General features: G+C 45.2%; 1 protein-coding gene across 1 annotated transcript in view; it reads right to left on the reverse strand.

The window, feature by feature from the left end:
- Positions 1-27899, reverse strand: part of ACSS3 (acyl-CoA synthetase short chain family member 3) — a 951593-nt gene that overhangs the window by 25839 nt on the left and 897855 nt on the right. Inside the window, exon 14 of the mRNA XM_069228767.1 lies at positions 1307-1406. Within this exon, the coding sequence (XP_069084868.1) occupies positions 1307-1406 (100 nt within the window). The remainder of the gene's footprint in view (positions 1-1306; positions 1407-27899) is intronic.

Genomic DNA, 27899 nt, shown 5'->3' on the forward strand with positions numbered 1-27899 from the left:
GAAGTACTGCACCAACACATCAGGGTGGCTCGGAGAGTTAACTTATAGGCCCAGGGATGTTTGGTGGCCACTTAGAATGTATCTCCTTAGAAAGGGAGAGGATGATATTCACTAAAACACGTCCAGAAATTCATTTATAGCAGAGGTCTTCAAACTGGGTGGCGGGCCCCCCTGGGGGGGCCAAGTGATCCTAGGGGGGGCGCAAGACTCTAGCCAAAAGAAGCATTAGAGAGATAATAGGCCTTTGTTTTAAGCAGAAGCATGTTATTGCATTTAAAAAAAGGTAACAGTACTTAACTGCAATGTTTAAATAGGCCTAGACATATTTAAACATTGCCAGCCTTATAAAATAATTTTGAAACATTCTGAGGAGGACCCAAGGTTTTTAATTTTCCAACTGGGGGGCGTGGCATCAAAAAGTTTGGAGACCACTAATTTAAAGAGTACAGGCCACAATGTTTGCGATAATACAATATGTTGACCTATGTGTTACTTGTCCTGGCCAAAGTAGTATTTGAAATCCACGTCAGTCCCTACATTTTGCTTTATTTATTTACTAATTTGAGCGCTATGAATCGGCAAAGCATAACCTTTTTATTTTATTCTTGTTTTCTGTATTTCTCATCTGTATGGCTAACGCAGCTCTATTGGTTAAGCAGGTTACACTCTCAGTACTGTAAAATTATTGAATGTTATGATCTAAGTTGCAAAATTTAATTAAAAAAAAATCTTAAGTGATTGATACTTTGGACTAAAACATGCACTTTTCTGGATCATCTTCACAATCCTCTACTCAGTAACATGGTCCCTTTCTTCTCATGATACCAGGGCTGCTCTCTCAAGAATTTTTACTCAACCACCTAAGACATGAAAAGACCTGCCTCAAATTCTGGAAATCCTTGAAGACCCACCTTTTTACCCTAGCATTCAGGTAATTGAGCTATCCTAGGAGCAGCCTACTGCAGCATTAAACTAGTCTGAATGATGCACATGTAAGATTGGCCGTAACATACACCTGGGCTCTAGCCAACATCAGTGTGAACTCTTTAGTCGGACTATCAGAAAATATCGGACAATATCGGACATGAAGGCCTGACTGGGACACACTATAATACCTGAAGACATTTAGCTCACCCATTTGCTGCCACTTCTTTAGCACTTTGAGGCCACCAACTACTAGGTTGCACTTTACAAAAAACCCAAAATAGATAAACTGGTAACCATCAGGGTGGGGATGATTGAGAGATGATCATTTTACCAATAATGTCCATGACCACCAAAGACATTTTTTATGAACTGGTCTTACCTTGTCTTAAAACACAAAGTGCTAACGGGACATGCCCCTTCACAGGATCTTCAAGTCCAACAACTGCACAGTCTGCGACGGCACAATGAGAGAGAACTGACTAGAAAATGAAAGAAACACATAAATTGCACATTCTAACAGCATAGAGTACAACATTACCACTATAATACACAGTGAGGGTAGGTGTGTTCAGCTATCTACCAGCAGAGGCATCATTTGTTGGCACTGACGACCAAGGCTATTTCTCTAGGCGTTCCCATGGTGCCACATGTTGGTGCAACCCATAAAGCCATTTAACAGACAGGTAAATTTTACGTTGTCAAAAAGGGGAGGTGGAGGGAATGTGGTGGGGGGCACACAAATGTAATTCAGTTTTGGTGCCAAATTAGCTTCAGACTGTCCTAAAGCAGGTGAAGAAACCCTGGCCCATGAAAGTCAGAGCACCAGGTGAATAATACAGACCACCTCTAGTGAATGATAATAGTTTGTCTGACGTACAGTTTGCTGATTGATTTATTGACTGTATGCATTATATTCAACAATAACTTGGCATAAAGCATTTTTAACAAACCCAAAACAATCAAAAATTGTTTGTGTAAGCTACAGGCAGCAAAGCATTGTCAAATCTCTCGCGCTCTGGATGAGTACATAATGTCGTGGGATAACTTCCCATCAATCCCTCTTCTGGACGCATGAGAAGTGTTGCTTTGAGAGCAACTACTAGCCCGCTTAAGTATTTTCATCGCACCTGAAATTATATTCAGTTTCACAAATTTAAACAGGGAATCCTGCCCTTGCTTTATTAATAGTATCTCGCTTCGGTAATGCCTGCACGCGATTTTGTTCGCATTGAAGAGCAATATAAAACTCACTCATATCCAATTATTCTCAATATTTCAAGGTAAATTAGGAGACTGGAAGGAGTCGAAAACGTCACCGACATTTCTGGTATGAGACGCAAAATAATAACAGAATACAGATTAAATTGTACCATTTGAATAAATTGTAAACATTTTCCAAAATGTGGACACGTTTTTCGTCTTGAAAATCAGAACTCACGGAAAACTTATTTATGCATCAAAATGTGCATATTTTCCAATTCCCGATTTCCCGGGTTTAATTATGCTGTCAAGTTTTCATTTTCAGTCGAACCTCACTGGACTAAGCAGCTGCTTTGGCGAATCGCAGCAATTAAATGCTTTCTATCTGATCGAAGGATGATGCCCAACCTAGGGCAAGATTAGGCGCGACGGCACCATTATAAACTTCGTTTCCGGCTGGAATGCTTGCTTGCCACTAGGAGACTGAACACATTATGCCGTCCAAGTTTGCTGCAGATATATGGATTTAAGGATTATTACTTAACTAACATCGTGTGGTCAATAAATATCACACCAAGTCTCTCCGGTTCAGATCAATATATGAATTTGGGACATTTGAACGATTTTGAGATTTTTCTTTGTCTGATTTGTTAGAAATGTTTCCACTTGAGGGAAAATAGTCAAAGACAATTAAGAAGATTAATGTGAGTTTACTAACACTCATGGTGTCTGGAATATCTTATACCTTACAGGGCTTTTAGATACTTGCTTTATTTGTTTCCTGTACAGACGGCCAATGATTTCAGCTACACATTCCTACACCTCATTGCACCAGGCACTTAAACTTCACTTGTCCATTTCCCGATAGCCTTTGGGGAAATGACACTAGAAACTGGCAACCAGCCTCAGCTGTGCAGGCAAGCCTATTTCACAAAGGCCTAACAAACCCTTCGGTTGCACAAAGTGACTCACTGGTCTGAAGCTCCTCTACCTGGGTTATGTTGGGTGTTGGTTACCAGTTCCTGGTACTTCTTCAGTGCTGTATTTTGGTCTGTATTATTAACGTGTTAATATTGGAATAGTCAATGTTGATGCACACAATACAGTCACAAATAACAGGGAATTTGCATCACCACTATTAGGTTCTCCTCTTGTGAACTCTCCATCAACCCCAGCACAAAGAAACGTGGTCAGGCAGACTTTGAGACTTACGGCTGAGGTCACTGACAGACAGGTCACAGGTGCGGTGGCATGTAGACGGCAGACAAATGCACAAACAGGAAACTTACATCAGATCCCACAGATTGGTGCGGCAAAACCACAATGGTCTCAGGAGATTGGCCCCGTAAAACAGACATGGTCAGAGGGGTGCGTACATTCCCAAAAACACTATAAAGTTGGATGCCACATGGAGTTAGGAACACTTAACCAACCAGAACACAGCACACACAGCAACGCGCTCCTCAAGCCGGACATCTCAACCCATGCTCACTGGCCCACATTATGACCACACAAGGTCAAGGCCCACCTGAATTTGTTATCTGGACTCTATTTATGACTCCATAACATCTGCTTTCATGTTTTAACCAATAAAGGGATGTATAGAAATCTACTCCAAACTAATGCACACTGAGAGACAGTCCCCAGACCCCGGTTCTGTAACTGCTCTCCCAACCATAATGTTTAATTAAACAATCCGTTCCTGTTTTGCCAAACACCTCCTGTCTTCTGTTTTTTTAAGGTAAAGCAACAAACAATCCACTCCTAATTATTAAGGAGAGATGGTGGTCAGGAAAGGGAAAATCCTAACACTCAGTCAAGACCATTAAGAAAACCTACACAACAAGGCTTCTACTCCAGTCTATCAATGTAGGGAGGCATTACTGCTCCTTCACTATCTAGCGCTATCATGCTTGGCCACTATAAGGTCAATGCCCACTAAATTTGTGAAACTGTGGAACCATCCTGAGAAATTGTTATCTCAAGGATTACAGGTTTGCATATAAAACGTCCTGATGACCCAACAACGCTATTACCACCCCCTGTATTCACCATCAATAATCTGCGATTATTGGACGATCCCAATTAATCTGTACGCAGTTGGGGCCAGGTGTCTTACCCATATATAAGCACTATTCAAATATAAAATAAATTAATTTCTACAATTCCCACCTCTCTTAATTTTTAAATGAATACTTCATCACACTATATTATCTCAGTCATATTTCTTGCTACTATTGGATTTCTTCTGTTAATACTAAATTTTTTGAAGAGTTCAGCCTTCCACTCATCAAGAGCAATTTCTTCATTCAACAATCATCTGCTTCTTCTTTTGTCCTGTAATTACATCTAACACCCCTAAAATCAAGAATTCATTTGCAAAACTTGAATCTTTGGAAAACAGTCATTATCACTATAATTACATTACGATTAAAACAATAATCTTTAATAGTATGTATTTACCTATACCACTAGTCCATAAATCTATCTTTTCCCAGATCCCAGGTCCTCCTTGTGGGTGAATCTCATTCACAATGTTAGTAAGGTTACCAAAAGATTTGTTAATAATCACACTAGTAACTGGGATATTTGTACAACACTGAGCTTTCACAACATAATAGACACCTCACTCTTTAGCCAAAAGCATACCTAAGCCATTCATTTCTGGATCTTCATCAATCTAATTGTTGGAATTTGGGTCTCTAACTGGTAGAGGTATGCATGCTGTCCAAGTAGGGACCACAATCCTAGTCAGGGTAAGTCAGATACACACCTCAAACTAACCTGTGCTCACCCTCTGGTAGCTTGTCACAGAGCAGGCAGGATTAACTTAGGAGACAATGTGTAAAGTATTTGTGCAACACTTTCTTTTTAAATAAAATCTTTTTATTGAATTTTCAGACAGAGATACAGAGCACAATAGGACAACTCATAGTGGGTACAATGAACTTCATGCTTCTAGTATAAACGGAATGTACAGTATTGCAGCAGCCCCATGATGCCAGCTTTGCATGTCAATAAAGTGGGGAGAGGGAAGGGAGGGGTGGGACGGGGAAATGGAAACCACCCAGCAGGCCGCAGGGAGACCCATGGCATGGCTTTTCTAGTACCTCTGTGAAGAAATAAGCAAGGTGCATTATGCAGTGGAGTCAGGTCACGATGGTAGGTGCCACACCAGCGACTATCCAATATGATAATCAGTCAGCTCTAGGCTCATTGACAGCATTGTTGTCCATCCATTCCTCAGCTCTCACACTCAAAAACATCAACGGGATGCCAGATATCTTTTGGGCGAGACGTCACTGGCATCAGCTCCCAGTAGGCGGTTGAGTGTTCTTAGCAATAGGCTGCATACCTCCCATGGCACTGTATGGCGTCCCCAATGCATTGCATCGCCACCTACTGCTTAGTGAGCAATAGCAAAAGTATGGTCAACTTTCACAGCTCCTGGGGGGGGCCGCCCTGATACAACCCAGCAGCGCAACCCTGGACGACTGCTCCAACGACAGCTCTGTGATCTCATCAATGGTGTCAAAGATCGTGTGCCTCAAGTGTCCCACCCCAGGGCAGTTCCAGGTTAAGGGTAGGAAGTCAGCACGTGCTTCAGAGCATCATTTGCAGTGGGTGTCCACTCGTAAACCCAGCTTGTGCAGGTACTGTGAAGTACAATAGGGTCTGTGAACATACTTAAAGAGCACTAGGCGAAGCTTATAACTGGGTGATAGTGCTCAGGATTGACTGAAACAGAAACACCATTGCTCCTCTGATATGGAGATACAAAGGGCATTCACCCAAGCTTGTCAAAGAGAGTGGGAACTTCGTCTTTACATCCACCCTCCCCTCCAGCCAGGTCATAAGGCGGACATAATTAGTCCTCCATAGTTCATCTGTGTCTCAGCTCAGCCATAATCCCAGATATTTTACAGGCTCATCCACCCACCACAGTTGAAACTCTGAAACAAACTCCTTGGTCCTTGCTCTGTGAGGGAAAATAACTGGCTTTGCCCAGTTTATGATCATCCCGGAGATCCCACTGAACCTAGTAAATTTTGTAATCAAGGGATCTAAATTGTTGCAAGGCTATTATTAGGCAAGCTGTGTACCGGGGGACAAGGGGCCCTGACCAAGCTACCTATAGGCCCTCATCCCCGAGCACAGTGGAGAGCACCTCACCAAAGAGTGAGCAAAGCATTGTCTAAACATAGTCTTCTATTTGGCCCACTGTGGTGGATTCCAGGACACCTATTATCCACAGGTTATTACTTTGTGAACGCGCCTCTCCATCTTGTTTTTTATTCCAGATAACTTCCAATACATGTTCCATTTGGATTAACTTCTCACTCGTATCTGAGCTGTCGTCCTCAACAGTCAACGTGCAACGTTCAAGCTGGCTGATGCGTTCATCCTGATTGTGCACCTTTTCTTTGAGGTGGTCAAATCTATCCGTCAACAAGACCATTTTGGTGTTGATAGCTCTTTGACTGTTTGAGATCCAAAAATATGGCATGTATGTTATGCCCCTGAGAGGGGCGCTCACCAACCCCTAGCTGGGCGACAAATCACCAAGCAATTCTGACATGCACTTGTGCCAGAGCTGGTTAAAAGAGAACTTGGATTGTTGTGTCAGCTTTACCCATCTTTATGGCAAGTTGTGTTCACATGCAGGTAGTCACTCCTAGTCAATCAAGAGGCAGTATACTTCTTGCCTTGGTCCCTCCTTGCCCCAGGAGCCTCACACCAGGGGGGCACGAACAGACCTGATATTCAAAGATCTGCATCCAGGTTCAGCTGTAAGGCAGGCCAGTAGGGGTTGATCACATGGCCCACAGTGAGTGAGGGAGCTCTGTCCAGTTGGGAATCAGAAGCCCGCGCCACTCCCGGGCAGAACTTTATCAGGGGGCACAAATAGACCAAAGTCGTCTTTGGAATTGCTGAACTTTCTTTTTAACACTGAGGATTGTGCACCATGCACAGGCCAGAGGCAATGTGATGTGTCCAGTACCTCTGGTCCCCAGAGGCAAAACACCTCACCAGCACATAGGACCCACCGGCAGCAAGACAGGCCAGCGACATACCACCTTCAAGCAGACAGATGCTGTAGGAAAAAGCCCCTGTTGGCATGGTTACCCTCTAACTATTTGCCTTTTGTTGATGCTAGTTATGATTGAAAGTGTGCTGGGTCCGTGCTAACCAGGCCCCAGCACCAGTGTTCTTTCCCTAAACTGTACCTTTGTCTCCACAATTGCCGCAGCCCTGGCACACAAATAAGTCCTTTGCAAATGGGACCCCTAGTAACAAGGGCCCTGTGCCCAGGGAAGGTCTCTAAGGGCTGCAGCATGTATTATGCCACCCTAGGGACCCCTCACGCAGCACATGCACACTGCCTCACAGCTTGTGTGTGCTGGTGTGGAGAAAAAGACTAAGTGGACATGGCACTCCCCTCAGAGTGCCATGCCCACAAACCACTGCCTGTGGCATAGGTAAGTCACCCCTCTAGCAGGCCTTACAGTCCTAAGGCAGGGTGCACTATACCACAGGTAAGCCAATTCTTAGACATTGTAAGTGCAGGTTAGCCATAAAAAGTAGATGGTCTGGAAGTTTGTCAAACACGAACTCCACAGTTCCATAATGGCTACACTGAATACTGGGAAGTTTGGTACCCAACTTCTCAGCACAATAAATCCACACTGATGCCAGAGTGGGATTTATGGAGAAATGCACACAATGGGCATCTTAGAGATGCCCCCGTATACCATTCCAATTACTAGTGCTAGGCTGACCAGTTTCTGCCAGCCTGCCACATCCAGGTGGGTTTCTGGCCCCATGGGGTGAGTGCCTTTGTGCACTCTGTGGCCAGGAACAAAGCCTGTACTGGGTGGAGGTGCTTCATACCTCCCCCTGCAGGAACTGTAACACCACCTGGTGGTGAGCCTCAAAGGCTCAAGCCTGGTGTTACAGCACCCCAGGGCACTCCAGTTAGTGGAGATGCCCGTCCCCTGGACACAGCCCCCACCTTTGGCGGCAAGTCTGGAGGAAATAGTGAGAAAAACAAGAAGGAGTCACCCTCCAGCTAGGACAGCCCCTAAGGTGTCCTGAGCTGAGGTGACCCCTGCCTTAGGAAATCCTCCATCTTGCTTTGGAGGATTCCCCCCAATAGAATTAGGGATGTACCCCCCTCCCCACAGAGAGGAAGCACAAAGAGGGTGTAGCCACCCTCAAGGACAGTAGCTATTCGCTACTGCCCCCAGACCTAAACACACCCCTAAATTGATTATTTAGGGGCGACCCTGAACCCAGGAAACCAGATTCCCGACGACCTGAAACAAGAAGGACAGCTGACCTGAAAGCCCAGCAGAGACGACAACTGACTTGGCCCCAGCCCTACCGGCCTGTCTCCAGACTCAAAGAACCTGCAACAGTGACACAACCAGCGGGACCAGCGACCTCTGCCGACTCAGAGGACTGCCCTGCACGTAAAGGACCAAGAAACTCCTGATGACAGCGGCTCTGTTCAACCAACAAAGAAACCACCAAATTTGAATGGACTCCAACCTCACTCCGGAAGCGTGAGTCCCCAACACTCTGCACCCAACGCTCCCAGCTCGTGTCCAGAAGAACAACTGCAGAGAGGACCCCCAGGCGACTCAAATGACGTGGACACCCTGAGACGACCTCCCTGCAACCCCCACAGCGACGCCTGCAGAGAGAATATAGAGGTTCCCCCTGACCGCAACTGCCCAGTAACAAAGAACCCTACGCTTGGAAGAAGCACTGTACCCACAGCCCCCAGGCCCGAGAGAAACCAACTACTGGTGCTGGAGTGACCATCAGGAGGCCCTCCTTCCCCAGTCAGTGGCTGGCCCGAGAAGCCCCCCTGTGCCTTGCCTCCATCGCCAGAGTGCCACCCGGGTCTCTCCATTGATTTCAATCACATTGATTTTGTGTGCCTGTTAGTGCCCTCCCCACCCCCAGTGCTCTACAAAAACCCGCTGGCCTGCTCCCTCCTCGAGGATGCAGGTACTTACCTGCTAGCAGACTGGAACCAGAGCACCCCTTATCGCCATCGGCTCCTATGTTAATTGGGCCCTAATTTGACCTCTGCACCGCACCGGCCCTGTGTTGCTGATGCTGGGTGTTTGGGGTTAACCTGAACCCCCAACGGTGGCCTACCTATGCCCCAGTGACTGAACTCGTAAGTGCTTTACCTACCTGATAAACTAACTTGTACTTCACTCCCCCAGGAACTGTTGATTTTTGCAGTGTCCACTTTTAAAATAGCTTATTGCCATTTTTGACCAAACTGTGTACTACTGTTTCAGTTCAAAGTTCAATACTTACCTATGCCAAGTACCTGACAATTTATGTAGTTACTTGAATTCTGAATCTTGTGGTTCTAAAATAAATTAAGAAAATAATATTTTTCTATATTATAACCTATTGGCCTGGAGTTAAGTCTTTGAGTGTGTGTTCTCATTTATTGCCTGTGTGTGTACAACAAATGCTTAACACTACTCTAAGATAAGCCTACTGCTCGACCACACTACCACAAATAGAGCATTAGTATTATCTAATTTTGCCACAATCAACCTCTAAGGGGAACCCTTGGACTCTGTGCACACTATCTCTCACTCTGAGATAGTCTACACAAAGCCAACTTCCTACAGATGTCAACGCTGCCTTGCGGGTGCTACTGCAGGTCAGCAGAAGACACGGGGGCTGCTTCCTTTCAGGTGCTCCCCAACCTTCCAGGCAATAGATTCCAGGATCCTGGGCAATAATCCTCCCATTGCACGTTTCTGCAACCACACAGGGGGCCGCCACTCTCAGTCCCACACAGCATATATGAGGCCACGATCGGCCAGAGAGAAGCGCAGCCCAGCATCAGATCCCAGGTCGTGGGCTGCACCTGCTCATATTCTGGCCTCCTCGATGGTATCAAGTAGCAGCCTGACCATGCTGATGCCAACCCTCTCTGATCTGAGGCACAGGGCCTTCCACCTGCGGCCCTCATGCCTCCCGGGGACACCGCCCTAAAAGGGAGAAAGCAACCGAGCAGCGTCCCTGCTTCACTCCCCAGCAGGCCTAGCAATGCACTGGGGCCTGCCACGTTCCCAGGTTCCAGCTCCAGGCAAAAGTTCCAGGCCTGAGCAGGGCACCACAAAGTCAGATAAGCTGACCGGCCGTATCCCTTCAACACCCCTATCAGGCTCCAGGCATCCGCCTGTCAACTTCTAGCTTAACAGAGCCCCGCTTCACAACTCAGCTGTTTTTTTCTCACCTGGGTCCCGTTCCACTTTGTCCTTACAGGGAGCCTCAGGCTAGGCCTTCACGCACTGGTTTACTGCAGGGCCTCATACAGCTCCATGTCAGCAAATATCAACATAAATTCTACCTACGCTGACAGTAAAGGGCCCCCGTGAGAGGGCAGTGTTAGCTGCACTTGAGCTACGACCGGTGAACTCCCATGCCCCTATCAAAATCGGATAACTGTAGGATAAGTGCCTCTGGCCGGCGGAACGTCACAAAGTGACAGCAATCTTGCGGCCATGCTCCCTAGCACCCCCATATAGCAAATCTGGTTAGAAAAATAGAGCTTAATCAAATGAACAAACAAGAACAAAACAAAATAAATCCAATAAGTAGAAGTCGAGATATAAATTTGTAAAGAATATCTGCAAATGTAGGGCTTAGAAGCTTAAAGAACCAACCGGGGCTATATGGTTGCACTAGACCAGGGTAAATCCAAAAGTTCAGGCTGACTGCGATAGAATACGGGCCAGCTACAGCAACCAACTCTGTCCAGCTGAAAAAGTACCTTGTGTGGAGGGTTACGTTGATGCCAAAGATCTGATGCGAGGAGCAGAGGGGACGATGCAACAGAGTTGCATCGGTTCCCATCCATACAGTCATGGATGCAGCATCCTCAAGCTGCGCAGACAATGCAATGTCCTCAATCAATCAATCAATGCATTTATAGAGCGTGCTACTCACCCGCAAGGTTCTCAAGGTGCTAGGGAGGGGGGGTGGGTTACTGCTGCTCAAAAAGCCATGTCTTGAGGCGCTTCCTGAAGGCGAGATGGTCCTGGGTAGTTCTTAGGTGGTCGGGGAGGGAGTTCCATGTTTTGACTGCCAGGTAGGAGAAGGATTTACCTCCAGCGGTGGTTCTGCGGATACGTGGGACGGTGGCGACGGCGAGGCTGGCTGGCTCCTCCTCGAGGAGTCATGCGGCGTCAAACATTTTACGATGAAGGTGATGCTTCGTTATTGAGACGCGCAACCGGCAATACAATTTCTTTATCTTTCCAAATTCCCATTGCATAAATCTTTGCTGGCAGACCCTCAGCTGGTCTTGTAGATTAGCGCAAGCTCTCTTCAGGCTGCCACACAAGGCAGTTGTTTATTGACTCGCCCGATATACTTGGACTGGAAGTCCTCTTGTGGAATAAAGTAAAATTGTTACTTGTAAATGTCTACTGTAGGAGTGTATCCAAGGCAGTTGAGTGCCCGGTCTTGCAACTCTGAAAAGGTATCATAGCTAAGGCTAGAGGAGAGGTGGCTATAATTGTGGGTGGGGATTCTGACCTGAGTTTCAAACCATCAGATTTACTAGGGGAAATCGTAGGCGAGAAGGACCAATATTGGGGTATACCTCAACTTTCAGATACCTGTCTAAAATTCCTTCCAAAATTAGCTTTACAGCTACTGGACCTGTGTGTGTATTGTCATCTGAAAGCACTAATGGCAGAGCAAAGTCCAATGTAGAGACGCCCCACTTTCCGAAGGAATTCTTACAGAATATATTTTCATGGATCTCTGCTTCTGGGATAATATGCTTGATATGGAAATCTTGCCCAGATTTGAGTGTGATCACATTCCCTTGTTCCTTACCCTTTGGGATAATGTAGGGTGTACTACACAGAACTTACACCTGCCCAGTGGAGACCTAACAATTAGTAATAACTGTAGGAAGGTAAGATACGAGTGTGTAGTGAATAATGTAAGCGTTTGCGCTCTATTACACCAGGACTTTGTTCCGCTTTCACTTTCTTTAGAAGATGCTGAGGCTAATCCCCACGAGATGTTGGATTTTTATGTTAAGTGATTTGAAGATCTGAAACTTCGGTTATTTACCCAGCATCGCCCTAACAGGAACATCCCTCCAGTTACGGATCCTATGTGGTATGGCAAAAACTGTAGGGAGGCAAAGAGGCATTTAATTACCAATCTTAAAGATGGTTCTTCACAAGACATCAAGTCTGCTAGAGCCTCTCATAAATTAGTTTTAAAGAGCGCTCAAATCTCTTGGGACACAGCTATTTGGAACAACATTTTGGCCGCAGTGCGATCTGGGAACCAGGCAGCCTTTTGGCACATACTATCGATTAGCACTAAGTCAACCAAAATGAGACCAGAATCTAACATTCTCCCACAAGTTCAGTCAAACACTTTCAATCCCTCTATAGTGATCCTATGGTTCACCTTTCGGTCTTGGACAGACCAGGTCCTGAGTCTGTTGTTTTATCTTGGCTGACTCCTCAAAATTTGCCCTATGTGACGAAGCAGGCTTTTTTTCTGTAGCAGAACTGTATTTTGCTATTTGTTCTTAGAATCCTGGCAAGGCACCAGGACTGGACAGAATCCCGGTTGACTTAATTATTTCTGAAGCAGCTATCTGGGCCCCCTATTTCACCAGTGTAGCCAACTCTTTTATGGTGGGTGCTGAAATCCCTGCTACCTAGAAGGGTGCAGAGATTGTTCCTATCTTTAAAAAGGGCCTCAAATCCGATCAAGCAAACTACTGCCCAATTAGCCTAATTGATTTCAGTCAGAAAATATTCTGCAAGCTGGTGTTGGACTGTCTACTAGGCTGGATTGATAACAACGTATTCTGTCACAATTCCAGGCTGGATTTCATTCTAAGACCAGCACAGTTAACCAGGTTTTTAGGTTCCAACTTATCAAGTGGAAAGAGGTTGACATAAATGGTGGTAGCCTGTATATTGCCTTTGTTGACCTCAAGGATGCTTTCAATATGGTCCCCGGAAACAAACTAGGGCACACTCTTAGAGATATAGGGCTCCCTGGCCCTCTTTACGACATCATAACTAGACTGCATTACAACACTTTTGCTCAAATCCACTGGGGAGCACATGGGAAAACCACTGACCGTTTTGGGGTTGACAAGGGAGTTAGGCAAGGCTGTGTTCTTGCCCCTCCATTGTTTCTCCTCTTTATCAACAGCTGTGTTGATTACTTTCTGGACTATGACAACGACTCTCAAGTCATCAGGGGTACAAAAATACCTGCATTATATTTTTGCAGAAGACACACTGTTGAGTTCTAAAACTCCAAAAGGTATTGAAACCTTCCTTCTCAGGTTCAAGTCTTTCTGCTCAAATTCTGACCCGATTATGAATATTAATAATAAGACGAAATTCATGGCAATCCACCCACACAGAGGATTTAGAGAGGTAATAACACTAGAGGGGTCAGAGCTGGAAAAGGTTCTGGATTTCGATTACCTTGGAATTCGGCTATCCAGGTCCAAAATTTGGGCTAGTCAAGTCCTAAAAAGCACACTTACACTTAACCACTGAGCAGCTATTATCACAAGGTTTGCAAGTAAAACCCATTTCCGTCCTGTCCCTCCACTCTTAGACGTTTGGAGAGCTAAAGCTGTAGCTGGCTATGGTGCATAACTAAGAGGTTATGGTAACATAGATGCATTTGGGCTGGCCAAAAACAAGTTCTTGAGGGTGGCCCTTAAATTATGTTACAGTACCCCTCTGATCTTCAAGTGAGATCTAAGTATGCAGTCCATTTCCTCTCTAGTACACCTTAGACCCACACTGCACTGGTTGCAAGCCTGGTCTATCCCTGAACTGCTACATTACAGGGAGGGTTTGAGGGACATACTTGACAAGCAACGAAAAGGCGCTAATTTACCATGGTTGGAATATATTAAGCAGACCCTCTACTAGTTGGGCCTCCAAGAGTATTGGCTAGATCTATCACTACATCTTCTGCAAAAAAGCTGAAGTCCTATTGGGAACTTAAGGAGATGAAGCAGATTAACGATCAAGGCTTGGGTCGTCTAACTGACTGCTTTCTAGAGTTCAAGCCCCTTTCTGCTCGTGAGGCTTAAATGAACGAAATTGAACCACCCTTCATCAAAGCCCTTTACATAGGGTTAAGGCTGGGCACCCTCCCCTTGGTATTGTTAACAGTCAAATAGAGGGGTGGTCGAGGGGTAGTACATTTTGTCCAGCATGTAAACAGTGTGATGAAACTAATGCTCATTTGCTGTTTTTTGTCACAACTATTCCAAGCAGCATAAGCCCGGGCTCGTTCCATTATGTTGTTCACTAGGAGTCCGTCAGTACAGGGTTGCTTTGAGAATTTGTAGGGCTGACACTACCCCCTTTATTGTCTTCTCAGTTGCCAAGTTCTTAGAGAGCATTTGGCTGACTCAGCGCAAAATTTGTTTATCTTCTATTACCACTGACTATGAGTGCCTCCAATTTGTTGACACCTCTGATAGAGTACACAAGTCACCAATTACCTTTAATCCAAGGCTAAGTATTTAGCCACCAGTAACCTCAATTTATGTATTTTTGTCATATTCTACTGTGATCGTGTAACCAGTACCGCCTACCTTAATGAACTGAGAATTGTGCCTTAGTCTGTGTATTATTTGTATGCACCACATTGAAGATTGACTATTTTAGTTTATATAGGCCTGTTTTTATAGTATTTCTTAAAACACTGATACTCATGGTATTTGTGTTATGTTTTCTTTGCTAGCTACTAACATTGTTTAATGACTTGATTTTTATGTACAGTGTTATTGATTTGTGGGTTTTATGGTCAATGACCGAAATAAAGTATTTAAAAGAAAAAATTATTAAAAGTATTTGGAGAACCATCCAAATTCTTTCTTTTTTTTTTTAAGACATTTTCTTCAGCCCTTTTTCAATTAGTCTTTGCAAAACGAATTTGCAAAGATCTGAAAACAGTAAGACTTTCTCATAAATTAAACAATTCAAAAACAAAAAGTACAGAGTAAAAATTTGGTATTTAAAAAATTCAGAGAAACAGATTTACTTATTCATCAGAGACATAGGGACCCTGCCCTTTCTCCTTTAGGTAAGATTATCTTTTCTCGCACACAATAGCTTGCACTTTCGCCACACTCTGTGTGTACGGTCAAGGACCTACTAAATTAGGTGAAGAATGGTTCACCTTTGGACCCTGTACCTCTACACATTCTTCGTTGAGGGACCAATGTTATTGCGTCAACACTAACAGAATTACTTAATCATTCGCTCCCCCAAAGGCTTGTTCTTCAGATGTGGAAACACGCTATTGTCAAGCCTCTTCTAAAGAAACCTAACTTAGACCCCTCTAATCTGAGTAATTTTTTGCCAATCTCTTTGCTACTTGGAGAAACTGCCTTATTGGCAGTGGTCGAGAAGCTCAGAAGCTTTCTTGATTGATGAGATTCAGTAGCCAATATCTTGTTGGACCTCAGTGCTGCCTTTAACACAGTAGACCATTCCACTCTCTTGCAGAGGATCTCTAAAACCGGTGTCAAGGTCAGAGCTTTTGAATGGCTCCCCTCCTTTTTACAGAACTGCTACTTTGAGGTCCAGGATCAGTCTTTTCTTTCAACTAGCCTCCTGTTAGGTTGTGGGGTGCCTCAGGGTTCTTCCCTGAGCCCCACATTATTCAATATTGAGCTACGTCCTCTGGCTGAGATAGTCCAAGCTAATGGGCTACCACTGATGTCTTATGCCGATGACACTCAACTGGTTATGTCAATCTTTCCTGATGTAAACTCCGGCCATCCATCTCTGACTTCTTGTTTTCAGGAGTTTGCTAGATGGATGACAGGTTGTAAGCTGAAACTAAATGATGACAAAACAGAGATTATGCTGTTGGGTAACAATCTCAGCCATCTGATCTCAAGTCCATCCTTGGATTATTTTAGAAAATTGCCAAGTCCTAAAGATTCTTTAAAGAGCCTTGGGTTCTGGTTGAACAAAGGCCTGACTATGGATCATCATGCCAAAACGTTCGCTGCCAGCTGCTATGGTACTTTGAAATTACTGCAGAAGGTTCTTCACCTTCTCCCTGTCACCGCCAGGAGAATTGTCATCCAGGCTCTTGTGCCATCTTGTCTCGATTACGGAAATGCCTTGTTCCTGGGCTCACCATGCTATGTCACCAGGAAATGACAGACTGCACAAAATGCTGCTGCATGCCTATTGACGAACACCCCTAAACATGTCTCACCCTCCAAGGCTTTGAGAGAAGTGCATTGGCTCCCTGTGGAACGCCAAGTTCAGTTCAACTCCTCTGGATTCTTCACAGGGCTGTCAATAACAAAGGTCCACTTCTGTTAAGATTTCTAACTTGCCCTTATGTACCGGGAGGACTCTTTGCTCCTTGTCGGCCCACTTATTGAAGGCCCCTAGGTTTCTTAGATCTCGTTAGGGTGGTCTGTCCATTTCTCATTTGCCCCCAGACTCTGGAACATGTTGCCACTAGGCTTGCACCTTCTAGTGCACACAATAGCTTTCCATAAAGCCTTGAAGATGTGGCCTTTTGAAATATGAGTCTCCTGTATCCAACACAGACGACCTTAGAGTCTTTGGCAGTCCTGGGAGGCCTTTGGGTACCTATGCACTATATAAGACCCCAAGAATAGAATAGAATATTGACCATTGATCATCTCATATTTATATGTCATTTCACTTCATGGTTGCTCTTGGGAGTATTGTCAAACAAAAATCAAACACCTTTCAAATTGATGTCTTTCTCACTGAGTTCAAGCTTCATCAGGTACACCCATTTGGCACTGTCCCTCGCTTGTTGTTCTTCATGTAACACTTGTTACAAACTTCTCAGGTGACAATTCTCCAGTGCTTGGCTTGGACATTTTGGCAGGATTTATTTTCCTGCTTTAGCTGATTGTTCGCTGCTTTACTCAAATTTGCTTTGTACCTCTATGATTCTCTCTTCACTTCCAGGCAGATCACTGTGAATCAAGCTTCCATCTTCTAGAATTCTATGATCTGCTTGAGTTTCATGAGTTTCAATTGCTTGGTTTGCTTGAGTTTTTTGCCTTAATTTTCATGTGCTTGAGCTTGGTTTTGTCCCTTCAAGTAAAATATTGTATTAGAAAATAGTGCCCAATATAGGTAGCATAAATAGGCTGCATTAGCAGGAGTACCCGGTAAGGTGCAAAAAAGTGCATATTTATTTATTATGCCCAACCTGCACACATTCCTATGTTTTATTTTCTTCAAACAATAATTGAAATTCACTTGCAATCTATGGCCTCTGACCCTGAATGCAAATGTAACTCACCTCTGGCTTTCACAGGAAGGAATGTATTGGTGTTGCAACCCTCAAGGGTATGAGGTGATATTCAGTTGTTATGAACAAGCAGAAGCAGTTCTATTGTTTTTGTATTAAAAAATGTATGATTTCTTTTGTGCAATAAAGAATGTATTTAAGAGGCAATGAAAACATTGAGTTGATAAAGTGGACTGTAGTCTTCAAGTAATAATGGCACTATTCCTTACTAGTTCCAGTTAGGTCTCAATAATGTAAACCCGAGCTCAACACTTGGTAGCAGCAGCACCGAGCAGTCAGGGTTAAGTTAGGATAAATGTGTTAAGCATTTATCAATGCCAAAACAGGTAAAAAGTAGAAACACAAAACAATAAAAATCCCACTCCAAAGTATAAAAAAAAAAAAGAGTACATTTTGTTAAGCAAAATAGAGTACATTTTAATGACCAATAGACACCATAATGAAAAACATCAGAAATAGGGAACCAGAGATATGATTGTTTAAGTTTTTATATATTTTTAGCACCAAAAAAGCACAAAACGTCAACCGTGGGTACCAGATTGTGCAGCACTGGGCCAAAGTCCAAAGTGAAGGTCAACCGCAATGGAGTGGGGGGTAGGCTAAAGGGACACAGTCGAACCATGTGGAAAGTTTACTTTTGGATTTGGTCATTTTTCTGGACAAAAGTCCTGGGCGACGGTGTTGTTGTCGGGTCAGACTGCAGGCTTGATCCAAAGAGAGGACTAGATGCTGTGAACCTTTCGTATTAAGCTCTATTTACTATTACTTATTTGATTGCCAGAAGTGATGTGGTTGTTTAATTTCTTGAAGGCCATGATATTTTATATTATTATGATTTCATTTTGTTTTATCGTAATTCCCTTACTTTTGCTTTCTGTAATTAAACTGTTATTTGAATAAATTAACAAATATGGAGGACTAGAAAAGCCTTGCTGAGCAGGTCTTCTAAATGGTCTTGTCTGAGTGTTAATGTTCAGGATTCTCCCTTTCCTTCCCATTGACCCTCCTTAATTAACAAGGGACAGAACATTGAAAATGTGTGGTAAAGAAGGCAAGCAATGGTTAATTTGTGCTAATTAGTGGATAATAATACCCCCAAGTTGCAGAATCCTGCGTGCAGTGAAGATGTGGTTCAGACATTGGGAGTCTGATGAAGGTGATTTGGCAGTGCAGCTCAGAATTTTGCATTCAAGAGTTTTAAGAGAGTAGTATGTCTTATGCAGTGTGATTTCCAACATGTGTGTATGTTTTGGTTGCTGTATCCGTGTTCCGTTATGGTATTGTGCCTGGGTATTATGTCATGCGAGGTATGTGGTATATTACTGTTTGTGGATGAAGGCACATTATTAAATGTTGTTGATGATTTATTTGCCCTGACACTGTGTATGTTATATGAAGATGATGGATTATTTGGAGAAATCGAGTTTGGTATTTGGAAGTTTAAAAGTGTAGCACCAAGGGTTTTGATTTTATACATTTTTTAATAGTCTAGTCATGTGTGAGCTCTGGTTAAGAGTGAAATATTGGATGTTTATTCTGTGCACAAGGGTATGCTATACTTATTCAAGGGTAGGTCACTGCAGATCACAGGTCGGCTCAATGTGTATGTGGTTTGGTAGTGTTTTGAACCACTACTTCCTTTTTGTGGTAAGTTTGATTTCGGTCCTGTTTCTTGGCACACAGACACTGGTTTCAATATGTTTGGTTTACGAATTATTGGTTTGGAAAGAATTGTTTTGTGATTACATTTGTGTCTGATGGCATAATATAGTGTGAAATATATTTCAAACTACATGGGTGCAAAGTTGGAAGTTTAGCTCCTGAGATACTTGTAAGTTCTGGCATGCATTCTTGCTTATGGCTTAAAGAGTAGCACAAAACTACTGCAAATGACAAAACGTTAAACATTTTAAAAATGGTACGTACGAATTGAAGAACTTGCTTACTTGAGATGAAGATTGTTGACATGAAACAATAGCCACTTGTGCAGTTTGAAGCATTTAATGAAGGGTATTTGGTAGCCAATAGAAAGTGCAACAGAACCTTTTGAGAGGTCAGGTTGGCAAGTCTATGTATGACTGGATGGACACTAGGGGCCTGATTCACAAAGGTAAACTAACATCACACTTTTATTTAAGTTTCTGATTGTTTGCTATTTAAAAAGGGATTCACGAATAGTATCTTTATGAGTGCGGAGTCTCCGCACATAAAAAAAATACACATTTTTATGTGTGGAGACTCCGCACTCGTAAAGATACTCCTCGTAAATCCCTTTGAGAATAGTAAACAATCAGAAACCTACAAAAAAGTGTAAGTTTACCTTTGTTAAACATGCCTTTTGTTGCTTTTGCAGAGAAAGTTATGACGTACTTAAGGGTGAGAAACAGAGGGAACACTTCCTGCGATTACCAATCATCCAGTAAGGAAAAGATAATAATAAATTAAGAATAAGAAGTACTAGAGAGATTCTGCTGAACTGATGGATACATTGCTGACTGAGATTTATTCACCATCTGATATTGAAGATAGATATTTGGAGCTGGGTCAGGAGAATGTAATTTCAGTATGAGAACTCAGTATTAGAATTTTCATTGAAGAGTGGAACAGCAGTTGTCCAGGATGGTGCTTCCCGAAGTAAACTGAATTTGCAACAAATTATTTTAATATCAAATTGATATACGGTTTCGAAATTAACATTTGAAGAATTGATGCATTTACACTGGAAGCAGGAAATTGTGCTTGTCATGCACGTGAGAAACTTGAAAGAGCAGCAAATGCGATGGGCGTAGATTCAAACAAAAGGAAAATTCATAAGCGTATGTATTACATGAACAAACAGAAAATGAGTTGCATAAAGAAAGTGAGTTTAAGCTGAACTGTGCAAACGATTAGAGATTGGGAGAATGTGGAAATGTACAGGTGTGAATTGAATTAAAAACTATTGAGGAATAAGGATGGAGAGTTATGCCAGGAGTAGCGCATGCTCATATACCATGGCGCATGAACAGTAGCAAAGCTGCTGGGACGCTGCTATGCAGGTTGCAATCCATATGCTATACTTCCACCACCGGTGATATTTATAAAGTGTACGAAATTGGGTTGTTGGTTGACTGGGGTGTGAGCCCTTGTCAAGCATCTTTGCAAAGGCAAGGCAAAAGCGAACCCAAAATTAACCTGTGCTTAACCCACTGGTAGCTTGGCACACAACAGTCAAGCTTAACTTAGAGGTAACGTGTACATTATTTGTGGAGCACTTCAAACAGTAACACAGTGAAAACACAACAGGAGTCAAAAACAGAGTTATAAAAATAGAGTAGAATTTAATAAATAAAATAAAACCAAAACGACAAAAATCCAATTAGCAGAACCGAAGATATTAAATTGAGATTTAGGTAAAAGGAGCTGCAAATGGCGTAAAGCGCCAACTGTGAATATCTGTTTATGCTGGACCGGGACAAAGTCACAAGTTTAGACCAACTGTGATGGAGTGCTGGCCGGCTACAGGAACCCAGTTGGGACTGTTGAACAAAAGTACCTTCAATTCTGGTTTGCGGAGCGTTATGTAGATTTGCATGGGTGATAAGTTGTGCAGCTGAGGCGATGCGTGGGTTCCAGGATGCAGGAAGGCTGCGGTACGAGGTCCTGTTGCATCACCTTTGAGAATCCTGTGGACAGGGTTTGCAATGTGAAGTCCAGTATCAGGGATGCAACACACAGTTGGGGCGATGAATCAGTTCCAAAGAGCTGTGAGGCTGTGACGCGAAGTCTGGCATTGAGGCTGCTGTCGACAAGAGATGCTACAGGCTGCACCGAGGAAGCATCACATAGCAGCAGTTTTGGAGGTGATGCAGGTTGCTGCACGGATGTGAGTTTTTGCGCCGGGTCGAGTCCAAGCAGGGGCAACGATGCTTCAGTGCTGCTTGGGTTAGTGCCACGCAACGAAGAAGCATCAGTCGCGCTGAGTCCACAGGCTGGCATAGCACCTTAGAACCTTTTCCAAGGGTCCAGGACTGGGGTAGCATCACTTGGCAGGACAGACTCACAGATGGCAGAGCTCAGGTGCAGATGCAAGGCACTCTGGTTTGGGTGTTGGATGCCTGTTATGTCCCTGAGGCTTTAGATCAGGAAGCCAGCCAACTAGGCCTCAAAGTCACTTTGGGTTCTGGGTTCAAAAGATGCAGGTTGAGTCTCTCTCACCCAGGCATGAGAGCAGCAGGAAGCAGGTCAGCACAGCAAAGTAGGAATCCAGCAGAGTCCAGTAGAGTAGCAGACCTTCAGCAACAAAGCAGTCCTCCTTCCTGGCAGAGTATCCACAGGTCCAGAAATCTACTCACATGGTGGAGTCTGAGATCCATTATTTTGACCCTGGTGCCCTGGAAGGTGAGAGAAACCTCTAGACAGTGGCTTTAAAGTGCAAGAAATTCCCTGCCCTGGCTCCAAACTGGCTGGAGTGACAATGCAAGCCCCTTTATGTGTGGACAGGTCACAGCCTATTCAGGTGTAACTGAGGCTGTGTTCCGGTCCTCCCTCCCATCAGGCACCAAATGACTAAGGCAAGAAAATGCCACAAAGTGTCATTCTCAAAATTGCAATTTAAAATCTGACTTCCCTATAAGTTGTGATTTTAAATTGTGATTCCAGAGACACCAAACCTGAAGGGGTGATCTCTTCCCATTTGGAAATTACGCTTATAAAATGTAACAAGTCAACTTCAGTGTTATATTATGGCCGAGCTAGGCCTTGCAGTAGTGAAAAACTAATATAAGAGTTTGTCACTACCAGGACATATAAAGTGTAAAAGTACATGTCCTACTTTTTAAATACTGCTTTCTGGGCTGTCCCGTGCCTACCATAGGGTTGACATATGTATTAAAGAGAAAGGCTTAGGCATGGCAAAAGGTCAATCTTGCCAAGTCGAAATGCAAACTGCACAGACAAACTCTGCAGTGACAGGCCTGAGACATGTTTAAAGGGGTACTTAAGTGTGTGGCACAATTAGTGCCACAGGCCCACGAGTAGTGTTTAATTTACATGCCCTGGGCACATGTAGTGCACTTTCCTAGGGATTTATAGGCAAACTGAATATGATGGGGATAAGCCAATATTACCATGTTTAGGGGAGAAAGCACAAGCGCTTTAGCACTGGTCAGCAGGGTAAAGTGCACATTTCTAATACCAGCAAAAACTAGGTCAGAAAAGGTAGAGGAGGAAGGCAAAAGGTTGGGGGGGGGATCCTAAGGTTGATAGGTCTAACATCGAGATTATCCCTTTGATGGAAAGCAGCTTACATCATTTACTTTGAAAGCAACTTATAGGAAGCTGTATCTCAAACTCTTCCTACTGTGCTCATGTCCAGGGGTTTAAGTTCTAGTGTTTTTGTTTTAAAGGATGTTTAACCATGAACACCAATTCACCAAAATGCCCGGGGTAGCAGAAGTGACATCACATACCGTTTAACTTTTATATTCACTCACAAACACACTCTTGCTCACTTAAACACGCTCTCACCCTCAAGCATGCACACAACATATATTTAAAACCATTTTTTTACCTTAGCTGCCAGGGAGGATCATATGCTAGCTAATTGTAATACATTCTTTATTATGGTAATAGTAAATAATAATTCTGTAATAAAAAAATTGACAGAAAACAAGGAAAGTGGAGTTACAATTGATGTCTATATGGACGAGCTGCCTTGTGTTCCTGACACTGATTCTGCCACCTCTGAGGCCATGAATCACAAAGGCAGTGCCATGGCTCACGAGGGACAAGCCAGGGACCGCAGCTGTGACCCCTGGCTGCGACCCCTGGCAAACCCCAAATGATGTCTATGTGTTTACCTCTTAACTGCTGTGTATGTCTAAGCCCCCTTCCCTTCTTACTTTGGCTATATTACTTTTTGGGGCACTGATTCTGTTGAAATGAGTGGGGATGGTGAGTGTATTTGAGACCTAGATGAGCAGGTTCAGGCCCCTTTTAAGGAGATAGAGAAGGTTACAGCTGCTTTTGTCATCCCTTCTATTAGTTGGTGAAGAAATGGGCTATCCATAAAACTGGGTGCTTATTTATTCTCTCTTCCTCAGAATTCATGCATTTCTGGAGTGCTGGGGGAGTGAGTCTTACATGTTCTGTGTGAGAGGTGATTTTAAAAATTGGAATCTCATTGTTGTAAGATGTCAAAGAAGCTAAATTTGGGGGGGGAAGGTGTAATCGAGAAGCTGAGGACCCGTGGAGAGGAGACCAGGGAAGTGTCTTGGCTGGCAGTGGGGCCACGGCGCAGGGGTGGATGCCAGATTGGGGCCTGGAGCACGGCGGGCCAGAACCATGTGAGCGCAAGTAAGGAGCTCATAAGAAGAGGCCGTTGTGAGGCCATGGGACAAGGAAGGTGGTGGCCTGGCCGGCCTGAAAGGGAACCACGCGCAACACCCCTCCCCGATGCCGCGTGCAGGATAGTGTGAGGGGGCAGCAGGCGGCAGCTGGGGAGTGGTGGCAAAAGCCAAGATGGACGATTGGTGAGGGGTGCTACCCGGTCAGAACCGGACTGCAGACGCAACCGTGAGCCCGCTACAATACCAAGAACTTTGGGGGTCTTCACCCCCCGTCCCTCCCTCTGGCCACTGGCGGCAGTGCGACCCTCTGCTCTGGAGCTGGAATACCTAGATGAGACCACAAGGCACCTTCCCTACAGAAGCAAAACAAAAACACGGTCCACGCCCTCAGGGTGATAGCCCCATACTGTACCCCAGTGAGGTGGTGCGCGAGGGCCCATGACATGTGAGCCCCACAGTTTTGTCATGGGGAAAGACAAAATTGGCAGACAGCCACCCACGTCCCAGCAGTACATCAACCAGTTCACCATCGAGCTGACCCCCCGGGGAGGTGGTGCCTCAGTGGCAGGGACCCCTGCAGAAGAGGGATTGGACACCATCCGGCAGGATATCCAATCCTCACAACTAGCCGTTGAGACCAAAATTGGCAAGGTACGGGAGGACGTGGGCCTGCTGCGGCAAGACCTGCAGACAGTGGTGGGCTGCATCAAAGAAACAGAAGACCTCAAGACCAAAGTAGTCCAACTGCTGAACCGCACAAGTAAGCATCATCATAGAGCGGAGGATGCTGAAAATCGTTCCAGGCGCAAGAACCTGCGCTTCGTCGGATTTCCAGAAGGAGCAGAGAGGACCCAGGTTGCAGAGTTTCTGGAACACTGGATTCGATTCTGGGTGCCAGAGCAAAGTTTGTCCATCTGATTCGCAGTCAAACGAGCCCACAGGGTACTGGCGCCCAGGCCCGGTCCAGAAGACCAATGATCACTAGGTTCCTTAACTTTAAAGACCGCGACACCATTCTCAGGGAAACAAGAGCACAGCCGGATCTCCGTGGGGACAACCATAAAATCCTAATTTTTCCAGACTACACACGCGAGGTGCAAAATAAGCATTGCTTCTACATGGGGGTTAAGCAAAAACTTAGGGCAATGCAGTTGTCCTATATGCTGCTGTTCTACGCATGCCTCAAAGTCCTAATTGATGGGAAATCCTTCTTCTGTGACTCACCAGAAACTGCTTGGGACTGGCTCACCGAGGATCACCGTGTTGCCCGGAAAGGAACTCCCTCCCACCCGGAGGGTTCCCCTAAACCTGGGTGCCAAGACTTGCTGGGGTTGAGGCGCAAACAGGGGTGCACCCAGTCCCGCTGCAGGCAGTGAAGTGATGTATCCCAGTCTCCTGGGGCGGACTCGGCAGGACCATCAGCTCTGGAGAGGCCGGCTGCCCGGAGGAGAAACGGCCCTGTCAGACCAAGCGAGTAACAGCTTTGCCAGACTCCCCCTTCTTAAGACCCAGAAATACCACTGATCGTCCACTGATGTATTGCGAAAGTCAGGAGATCTCCTGATCGAGAGTGGATGCGGGGACAGGGGCCTTGTCATTGCAAAATTCCGACTGTATAAAGGGCTCCACCACTCCACAACCGCTACAGACACTTTGGTTTTGGGTTTTCAGTTGCATTTATGGGCGACAGATGCTTCAGGGATTCAAGTATGGGGTGGGGGCAGTTGGGGGGTTAAGGGTAAGTAAGTGCAAAATGTTTTCAAGTCATGTGATGGCTGTGTTTCATATGTATTAATGTTTTTCTTTCAGATGGTCACATCACACCCCTAGGAGTACAACACACACACAATCCTCCTGGAGGGGCTTCCTACCTACAGCTTGCCTCCATTGGGGAAATTGTCATGCACAAAGCCCTACATGCATTCAAACACCGTTCCCCCGCACACTTTGGAGCTTCTTAAAAATGTCCTTTCCTGGAATTTCAATGGACACCTAGATAAGATTAAGCACTTTGGGGTTTTTGGTGCCATTTGCCGCTTTGCTTCCTCTATAGTGTTGCTCCAGGAAACACACTTACTGGGCACCCGTTGCACTATGCTCTCGCGAGGTGGCTACGACAGAGTATACCATCCGGGATTTTCTAGAGGCTCTAGGGGGGTGGCGGTCCTACTGCACCATTCATTTCCCATAGAGATCACTGCAACCAAGCTAGACCTGCAAGGCCGATATGTTGCGTGTCTGACCCATTAAGCGGCCAGCCAGACAATGCCCTGAGTGCGTACGCTCCCGGGGTGTCAAACAATTCCTGGATACCCTCCAGGAGGTTGTAGCACAACTCCCCCCGGGCTTGACCCTCCTGGGAGGTGATTTTAATGCTGTCATGAACCCGGAGGTCGATGCCACCGGTATGCCATTGGTGAGTCGGAACGCCTGAGCTAAGCAGCTATGCGGCTGGGCTGGATCTTTGTGATGTGTGGCGGGTTTGGCACCCCAGAATGCGGCAGTACACGCACACATCTGCAGCGCATCACACACAAGCGAGAATAGACCTCCTTTTCATGTCTGCCCTGGATGTCCCCTGGGTCATGAGTGCAGAGATACTACCGTACGGAATCTCTGATCTTTCACCACTTCTTATACAGATTGAGGACACTGGCAAGGCCCAACGCCCCTTGTGACGTCTGAACGCTTGGTACCTCCAGGACTGTGACTATCTTCAGGCCCTGAGAGAGGAACTCACCCAATACTTTATGCACAATCTTGGCTCCGTGCCATCATCGAACACAGTGTGGGCCGCCTGCAAAGCCACCCTCCGGGGGCATGCCAGGCATCTTCCCCGGGGACGAGAGCATGTGAGAAACTAGCAGATAACGGGCCTCGAGGCCCAGGCACTGCATCTGGAAATGCAACTCTCCCCCGGCTGGCAACCCGACCCCTAGATAGTAGGCTTGTCCCCGAAATCATCGACAACTCACGCAGCTCCTGCAAAACACCCCAAACTATTGCCCAAGGCATTTGCTGCCTATTACGCAGGACTTTATGCAGAACATCCGAGATCCCAGTCGGAGAAGGGAGGCCCCCTTGTTGTGCGACGTGTCCTTCCCTAGAATCTCAGCCCCAGAGAAGAAGGACATTGATGAGTCCATAGCACTAGAAGAGATTAGAGAAGCTGTCTCAGCTCTGGCCCCGGGTAAGATCTTGGGCCCAGATGGGTTTCGGGCAGACCTTTATAATAAGTGCAGTGACCTTTTAGCCTCGCACCTGTTGAATTTGTATGCGGAAGTTGAGCAGACAGGATATTTCCCCTTGGACCTCAACCAGGCCACAATCATAGTGATTCCAAAGTCCCATCCACCCTCAATACATTGCTCTGCTTACCACCCCATTTTCCTCGTCAATACCGAAATAAAGATTCTATCCACAATACTGGCTACCAGATTGAAAAGGGTGTTGCCCTCCCTACTCCACCCATTTCAGTGTGGATTCATGTCGACCAGAAGCACCAGGCACGGCTTTCAGCGACTACACACAGCACTGGCATACTGTTGTTCCTTGGCCCCTCCCCTAGCACTCCTTCTCATGGACTTTATGAAAGCCTTTGGTACGGTTGACTGGTCTTAGCTCTCCCAGGTGCTTAGAAAAGTAGGGATTGGCCCTCGATATCGGAGACTGGTGCGGCTCCTTTACTCCAATCCAACTGCCTGTGTCAGGGGAATGGGGTGGTCTCTGACCCCTTCCCCATCTGCCGGGGGATCCGCCAGAGATGCCCACTATCCCCACTTCTATTCACCCTAGCGATTGAACTACTGGCGAAAATCATACTGCAGGACCCGCTTGGCCGTGATGACCACATCACCTTGTGCACAGATGACGTACTCCCTTATCTGACTAACCCAACCAGTAGTGGACCCTGGTGTCTACAGCTGTTGAAATTATTCTCTGACGCTTCAGGCCTGATGCTTAACCTCAGCACATCCGTACTGGTCCCGTTGCATCATGGGAGGGACTGTTACGACTGGCAGAGCAACATCCCTATTTGGCAAAATAGCTTCCAGTACCTGG

This window comes from Pleurodeles waltl, chromosome 4_1 (assembly GCF_031143425.1).
Source record: "Pleurodeles waltl isolate 20211129_DDA chromosome 4_1, aPleWal1.hap1.20221129, whole genome shotgun sequence".
In the NCBI taxonomy this organism is placed as follows: Eukaryota; Metazoa; Chordata; class Amphibia; order Caudata; family Salamandridae; genus Pleurodeles; species Pleurodeles waltl.